Here is an 8130-nt window from a genome sequence, read left to right as displayed (position 1 = left end):
AGATCTTTGAAATCTGTGAAGAGTAAGAAAACCTTTGAATTTCTTTCATTGATCAAGAGACCTCGTTTACGGGAAATGGGCGGTACGTCTGAGTGGTGTGGAGGCGGGTTTCAAGCCAACATTGTGCTGTGCACATACAGGATTTCATAGTATTGGCCACAAAGGCATCGCATTCTCTTGGCAAAATGATGTTACAATGGCCAAATATGATCCAAAGTCATTGGCTGTGTTGGGATTCACGTTCTAAACTAACCAATGAGTTGCGATGGGCAAAATATCCTTAATATGAAAGGAGAGCAACACAAATGGACAAAAAGAGTTGTGCGTTCACTTTGTAAAACACACCATAAACAGCTTGAAGATTTTTGGGGAATTCTGCCAACCTGCTTTTTGTTTTCAATGAGTTAAGTTGAATGATCTGCCAATATAAACTGTAGCGATTATACAGTCGGGAATAAGTCATTTGGAAAACCATAGCTCAGCCTTAAAAGCTTTACCAAGTGCCCCTCTTTTCCACATCCAATACGGCGGCGACGTTAACATACGTTTAGCAATCAAAGTGGGCTCATGGACGTTTGCATCTCGACGGTAACGACGCACTCGGGTCACGTGATTTCAGAGAAAGCCAAACTAGCGCTTCCTTGCTGTAGTTACCGCTCGCTACCAGGAGGAGGGCGTCGCTGTTTTCACCACAAATCTCACAACCACTTGTGCTGCTTTTCACCCCATCTGACGTCTTCTCACACACACACACACACACACACATACATTTGCTGTCGTTTTAGCAACAGATGCAGCATGACGGAAGTGAACTGGTTTCCATTCGGGTCTAAAATGAATCGCTGCCATCAAACTCGAACGGGCACTATCCAGTTTGAGTGCTGCGTGACGTCTTCGCCACGCTGTACTCTGATTGGCTCAGGTGGGGTAGTCAAAAGCGAGTGCTGCGTGACGTCATCGCCACGCTGTACTCTGATTGGCTCGGGTGGGGTTGTCAAAAGCGCGTCCTACCGTTTTTTGTCATTTCGCGTCAGCCTTTCGGACGGGCAGCCGCCCCTTTGACTTGTTCGTTGCCCAGCTCGATGAAAACAGCAAAACAACTTTTGATGCCAGCTATGAATGTATTTTTCCTCTTTGTTGCGGCTGTACAAGTGCACAGCGTGACGCCTGGTAAGTGCGCTTTTTAAAATAACTTTATTATCCCATTGCTGTCGCTTGTCGCTCTTGATTTTGAGGCCAGGCCTCAAGTTTTTCATTTTCTTCATTTGTCCGCTGGGTAATAAAGTTGATCAACTTAAAAGACGACACAAATAAAGATGATGCACACCAGCATGGCAAATAAATATGAAATATGGAAAAGCTAACAGGCAGCCGTGAAATGTTATACTGTGTCATTCTAGAAATCACTTTTATATTTCTTTGTCTGTTCGACGTGGGGGGTAATTGCTAAAACAATAGAGTTACACTTCAAATGCTCTAAGCCGTCACATTGTCACAAGTAGAAAAAAACCGAGTGTGGGTCGTCACTCTCACGGGCGGGGAAGGTTGTGAGAAACAATGCGCCGAGATCGAGATGATATCAATGACGTCAAGTGTGTCGACGTTCACACTGCAGGCAGAATTATTTGAAAGAGGAATTGCGCAAGATTGCTGAATGTAAAACAAGTGAATAAAACGGGGGTCATTTTCCTGTTTTTCTTCCAGCTGGTCACACGCTCGAGTATTTCCTGACAGCGTCCTCTCAAGTTGCAAAGCTACCCGAGTTCTGGGAGGTCGCGTACGTTGACGGCGTTCCGATTTTGCACTACGACAGCAACGGCAGGAAAATGCAAATCAAACAGGACTGGGTGAACAAAATCACGGCAGACGATCCACACTTCTGGCAGAGAGAGACGCGGGGCAGTGTTATAAATGAGCAGGTCTTCAAAGCCAACATTGAAATTGCTAAAGAGCGCTTCAACCAAACTGGAGGTTTGTTTCCCTTCAACCTTCTTCTAATGAAATTCACCTGACGCGCTCAAACAAACACGTCACTGCTGGCTTCTCCTGTCGCTTCATCGTGTGTGCGTGCGATACTTTCAGGTGTTCACATGTTCCAGGTGATCCATGGCTGTGAGTGGGATGACGAGACCGGTGAGGTTGACGGTTGGGATGACATCAGTTATGACGGAGAAGACTTCATATCGTTTGAGGTGAAGACGATGAGATGGATCGCAGCCAATCAACAAGCTGTCATCACCAAAAACAAGTGGGAACAAAGGGAAGGATTCAGTCAACGCAGAAAGCATATTCTCACTGAGATTTGTCCAGCTTTTTTGGAGAAGCATGTGAGCAATGGGAGGGACTTCCTGATGAGAACAGGTGCAGCGGCCTCTCACACCTTCGAGCCTCACACTCTCGCCATGGTTCGCCCTCTCACACCTTCTTTCATCCTGGCCCACGTGTCCGTCGTTCGCCTCTCGCCCTTTTGGCCATCTTCTGTCCTCTCACACCTGGTCTCCAATCTTTGGATGCCCCCCAGTGTTTGTACTCTTGCACGTTCGCTCCCCTCTTTCACTCATCCTCGCATGCTGTTTTCAGTTCCACATTCGAACCCACATACTCTCAAGATCCCTCACATATTTCTTCCATCCGTCCTTCTCCGCACATTTTCTCACGTTGTCTTCATGCCTACTCTCTTCAACTTTCATCCTCTCACAGGTTCATCATTCGCCTGTCCTGTTTTCCTTCCATCTTGAGTCACGTCACTCATTCTCTCATACTTTTCGCGTTTTCCTCTCTCACGTCTCTGTTGAATTTGCTCTCACATTTGCGCCGCCCTTTGTCCTCTCACACATTTGTCATTTTCCATCTTTCATCCTTTCACACTTTGTCTCCAGCTCTAGTCCTCTCAGACATTGTCGCAACGTTTCTCCCTCTCACACATTTTCATCGTCTTTTGTCCCCTTGCGACTTCATTTCCTTTTTCTTCCCCTCTTTCTATCTTGCAGATTCTCCTTGTTGTCTCGTCCACATTTCTTTCCTTCTCTCGCACATTCTCTCCATCTTTGGCTCCTTCCATCTTTGCTCCCTCACGCCTTCTCTCCACCTCCGTGTGCAGAGCTTCCCACGGTGTCTCTGCTGCAAAAGACGCCTTCCTCTCCGGTCACCTGCCACGCCACCGGTTTCTACCCCAGGGCGTCGGCCCTATTTTGGAGGAGGGACGGCGAGGAGATCCACGAGGACGTGGAGATGGGGGAGACCCTCCCCAACCACGACGGAACCTTCCAGACGGCGGCCCACCTCAAAGTGGGGGTGACGCCCGACGTGGAGGGCAAGTACGAATGCGTGTTCCAGCTGGCCGGCGTCGAGGGAGACGTCGTCGTCAAGCTGGAGAGAGGAAGCGTCCTGAGCAACGCGCGCATCCAAGGTGACCGGCGCCCACCCGCTTGAATTGTCGCGTGTCGGGCACGGTGGCCGACCGGCGTCTTGACAGCAGTCGGTCACGTGTTTGTCTTCATCTCTTGCTTGCCTTGTGAAGAAGAAGAAGACCGAAAGAAGGCGGTGGCCATCGCTGTCTACTTGGCGGTCCTCGCTCTGGCGGCGGCGGCGGCGGCCGTCCTTGCCAAGCGTCACGCAACCAGACGAGGTGAGCGACACAAATGTTTGGCTGACCAAAGAGAAGATTTTTGGCCTCGTGCCGTTTGTGACGGAAAGTAATCTTCTCTTGTTTCTCTTTCATTTCAGCCAAATGCTCTCAAGCTTGTGAGTAAATCCTTTTTCTGTTTCCTTAGAGTCAAAATAAACCAGGCAGTGCTCAGAAGCCCCCGTTTAGACCTTTGCCACCCAAGTGTGAACGAGGGGTCACTTGACATGTCCCAAATTGAGATTCAACTGCTCTCTTTGCTCATCAGTACAGCACTAATTTAGTCATTCTATATGCTGAGGATATAAATTAGGGAACATTTGGATGTGGATTCTTGTGCACTATTTGCTCTGCTCTTCCTCCAGGTGCTGGACAACAACAACAAAAACAACAAGAAGAAGAACAACAACACTATTTCAACCCACACTGACTGTTCAAACAGCAAAAAGTACGATATTCCCTTTCACCCCTTCTGAAGCACCGACACACACTGTAAACGGACTCACAATTCGCCCCTCGCGGGTGAAGCCTGAGGGCATCCATCTTGCGTTGCCAGTGATGCTTACCACTTCCGCTTGTTTTTCGCTGAAAACACCGTTCTCGGTGCATGTTTTATGCAGAAGGCGTGTCCCTGTTTCCATGGACGCTAAAAACATTTATCCGATTCGCGGACTTGCGTGCTCATGCACTTTCAATCGGGGGAAAAAAACCCTATTTTGACATGCGCGGATTGACCAAACATACCAGAAGTAGTCATAGAAGAAGCCGTAGCGACTGCTGTGTCAACAAAACATCATTCCGTCCATTTTCTTCTCCAAACCTTAGCGTTATTTCGCTACATTTTTCCCCGTTTGCACTTTTACGTCGAGTTAACACTTCCTAACGGAGCTTCAAATATCCCATTTCAGTCGCCATGTCTTTCGCACTTTGTGCTACCACTAGCTTCCGGGAATAACAGAAACGCGTAAACACAGACACGCGCAGTAAACATTTCTGAATATGTTTTCATGTGAGCCGCTCGGATTAACAATCGAAATTAAACCACCCCTCTCGTTTGGAACAATATTCACTCATTGGAATGGACTGAATAGTCCCAACGGGTCGTGTACACAAAGCCTTTTTTTCCGATCGGGCTTTTAATCCGAGTAAATGTCGCCGTTGTTGATGCTAACACGATGCAGTCGAATCTTTCAGTAGCACTTGAAGATCACTACATTCTTAGCGATGAAATGTGGTTGTAGCACTTAACAGACTTTTTGGTACAACCGTTTTTGCCGTGTCGACAGGCAAAGTGAAATTGCAAGATGGCCGCCAGTGGCTTCATTTCTCGCTACGGCGAGTAAGTGGCATTGTGAGTCCATTCATTTAAAAAAAAAAAAAAAAAAAAGTCGTTCTTTAGGGGTGGGGGAGTCGACCGAAGCAATTCCCTCTCTGTATTCGAGATGAAGTCATGCCTTTTCTTATGTAGTTTCTCGGCGTTTTCCAAGCCATTCATTAGTAGGCACTTGAAGTGAGTACTACAAATCGTTCTGTGAAATCCATCCAGATGTGGTCGGGTGGGCATAAAAAGGTCCCTTGGTATTTTGTCACCAAGTCAGGGCGAGACGCGATCGTTTTCGTGTGCAGTCTGCATCTCGTTTTGATGTTAGGCTTGCTGTTTTGATCCACAGGCATTGCAATTGTATTATAGTTTAGACCAAGTTAAATACAGCATAACAAAACGATGGAGCCTATAGTCACTGTCACCATTTGCACCTTGATCTGCCCTCGGAAAATTGTACATTTGTTTTTACTGACTTGAGGACATGTAGTAGAATTGCAATGTACCTGTTTTTTTTCAACTGTGCAGATGCCAATTAATTCTTCTAGAACAGCTATCGCTGCATAAATGTTTTTCTTGGCTTATTCCACCACCCTCGCACACGGTTAAAGCACGCGTATCGTGTAATTCGTCTCGTCTTCATGTTGGTCTCTATTCTGACGCTTCCTCTCCTGGGAGTTTCAATGTTGTTTGGTGCAATTCCATTTTTGGCCATTGGGGGGGGCAGCGCGCCATTATTTAAAATGAAGAGAGAACAGCAAGCTCAGCATTTTAAAAATCCCCTCAAAAATGATAGTAACATCGCGTGTCCTAACACGCGAACAAGCAGGCAATCAGTCATCTTTGAAAAGCACAAATTTATTGAAAAAAAAAAAAAATTTAGTAAGAGTTAGATGTGAGTACATGCGTATAGTGGCCATCTTCAGACAACAAGGTCTTGTCTAAAAATAAACAATGAACCAATTGTGTGTTATACTCTGTAAATAAGCTTGTACACAAGCCAATTTGTAGGGTTGACAATAACTGAGTAGGATCAAGCACATACATATCATAAACATTCCATAAAATTATATGCACGTTCCGTCACTTCAGCACACACCTGAGAAATGCTACAGTAGCTAACTAGCAAGACCACTCCCACCCGAGAGTGATTAACTATTGACATTTGGTTACACCCCCCCCCCCCCCAGGGAAAAAAAAATGACACCAATAAATAATATATTTTTTCTTTTGCTAAACTGCTACGTTAGTCATCCACAACTGGATTAGTGGACAAAAAGTCAGTAAGGTGAGTAGCACTTGAAGTTCCAGGGCGTAGTAGTAACACAAATGATGACCTGAATTTTAATGTCTTGATTAATTTTCATTTCGATTAATCAATGACATGCCCCTTTTTTTTTTTTTTTTTCTTCAGTCGAACCCCAGGGTTCTCTTCTCCACTCTCTTCTCTTCTCATATTTACATGAGGAAACACTGGAAAGTTTTGCCCTGGTGATGCAAGGACACTTGTTCGAGTTTTCTCCCAGGTAAACCCAACAACCTGCCTTTTGGATCCAATTCCCACATTTCTTTTTAAGACATTTTATGGATTTTTTGAAGAACAAATTTTAAATATAGTCAATTGCTCTCTTCAGACAGGCGTCTTCCCAGCTGCCTTTAAAACGGCGGTGGTGAAGCCCCTTCTGAAGAAGAGCGGTTCTGACCCGAGCGTTTTTAATAACTACAGACCCGTATCCAACTTGCCGTTTTTAAGTAAGATTTTAGAAAAACTGGTTTTCATCCAGTTGAATCATTTTTTAAATACAAATAATATTTTGGAGAAATATCAATCTGGTTTTAGGATGAACCACAGTACGGAGACTGCTCTTTTAAGGATCTTAAATGATATTAGGTGCACTGCAGACGTGAGAAAACTCACAGTCTTGGTGCTACTGGATCTAAGCGCTGCTTTTGATACAGTAGATCACCAAATTTGATTAAATAGACTTAAAAATCTAGTGGGCATCTCTGGTACTGTTTTTGACTGGTTTTATTCCTATCTCACAGACCGATATTTCTTTGTAAGTATGGATACTTGTTCCTCTAAAACTCATGAAATTAAATGTGGGGTTCCTCAAGGTTCGATTTTAGGCCCCTTACTTTTTAATCTTTATATGCTTCCCCTCGGGGATGTCATCAGGGGACACGGCATCAGCTTTCACAGCTATGCTGATGACACGCAGCTGTATATTGCCGTGTCTCCTGATGACACAGGACCCATTGATACCCTTTTAAATTGCATTTTAGATATCAAGTCATGGATGGCAGATAATTTCCTACAGCTCAATGAGCACAAGACTGAGGTTTTAGTTATCGGTCCCGAAGGTCAGAGAGAGAAGCTTTTACCAAAACTACACATTTTTAATCCCTCACACTGTGTGAAGAACCTTGGCGTCATTTTTGACTCTGAGCTCAGTTTTATTCCTCATATTAAAAATGTAACCAAGATTGGTTTTTATCACCTTAAGAATATCGCCGGAGTCCGCCCGTTTCTCTCTCAGGCTAACACGGAAGTGCTGATGCATGCCTTTATTTCCTGTCGTTTAGATTACTGTAATGCCCTGCTCTCTGGCCTCCCGAAAAAGAGCATTTCACCACTGCAACTACTGCAGAATTCAGCCGCTCGGTTGCTGACGAGAACCAGAGGGCGGGAGCACATTACGCCAGTTTTGAAATTGCTGCATTGGCTCCCTGTGTGTTTCAGGATCGATTTTAAAGTACTTTTATTAGTTTATAAATGTGTTAATGGTCTTGGGCCATCTTATTTATCTGATTTGCTTTTATCATACCAGCCCTCGCGGATCCTGAGGTCCTCTGGCGCCGGCCTTTTATTTATTCCAAGGGTGGGGACCAAAATGCATGGCGAGACTGCATTCAGCCATTTTGGTCCTCACCTTTGGAATAGCCTGCCAGAGGATGTCATGTCTGCAGAGACTGTTGATATTTTTAAGAGGAAGCTCAAGACACACCTTTTTAGTTTGGCTTTCAACAACTTTTAAATAATTTATCTTTTCTTTTGATTGAAGATAATTCTATGTTTTGCTTTGAATGTTTTAAAGCACTTTGAGTTGCATTTTTATGTATGAAAAGTGCTATATAAATAAAATGTGATTGATTGATTGATTGATTGAGTCCAGTCACATTC

General features: G+C 44.8%; 1 protein-coding gene across 3 annotated transcripts; it reads left to right on the top strand.

The window, feature by feature from the left end:
* Positions 1-1004: 1004 nt before the first annotated feature.
* LOC147131988 (major histocompatibility complex class I-related protein 1-like) lies at positions 1005-8108 on the top strand. Of its 3 annotated transcripts, XM_086014038.1 has the most exons (8): positions 1005-1170; positions 1705-1971; positions 2083-2361; positions 3101-3409; positions 3521-3628; positions 3727-3744; positions 3991-4073; positions 6361-8108. In XM_086014038.1, exons 1-7 carry the CDS (start codon positions 1083-1085, stop codon positions 4053-4055), a joined length of 1134 nt encoding a protein of 377 aa, XP_085870164.1. In that variant the 5' UTR covers positions 1005-1082; the 3' UTR covers positions 4056-4073; positions 6361-8108. The 3 variants fall into 3 exon arrangements, 2 of the variants coding, with proteins under 2 accessions (XP_085870164.1, XP_085870165.1); XM_086014039.1 differs by lacking the exons at positions 3991-4073; positions 6361-8108 and having other exon boundaries at positions 3727-3752; XR_015082027.1 differs by lacking the exons at positions 3727-3744; positions 3991-4073; positions 6361-8108 and having other exon boundaries at positions 2083-2405.
* The last annotated feature ends 22 nt before the right edge of the window (positions 8109-8130 follow it).

This window comes from Filicampus tigris, chromosome 18 (assembly GCF_054856515.1).
Source record: "Filicampus tigris isolate MCC_2025a chromosome 18, RoL_Ftig_1.0, whole genome shotgun sequence".
NCBI classification, from domain to species: Eukaryota; Metazoa; Chordata; class Actinopteri; order Syngnathiformes; family Syngnathidae; genus Filicampus; species Filicampus tigris.
Note: the sequence above shows the minus strand (reverse complement) of the source record. Positions and strands in the feature narration are given on the sequence as shown.

What these genes read in the sequence shown, in the direction of transcription:
- LOC147131988 (XM_086014038.1), top strand. Translation starts at nt 1,083, where the DNA reads ATGAAAACAGCAAAACAACTTTTGATGCCAGCTATGAATGTATTTTTC. An exon ending in AGTGCACAGCGTGACGCCTG is followed by an intron (nt 1,171 to 1,704) that starts GTAAGTGCGCTT and finishes TTTTTCTTCCAG; the next exon opens with CTGGTCACACGCTCGAGTAT. An exon ending in GAGCAACGCGCGCATCCAAG is followed by an intron (nt 3,410 to 3,520) that starts GTGACCGGCGCC and finishes TGCCTTGTGAAG; the next exon opens with AAGAAGAAGACCGAAAGAAG.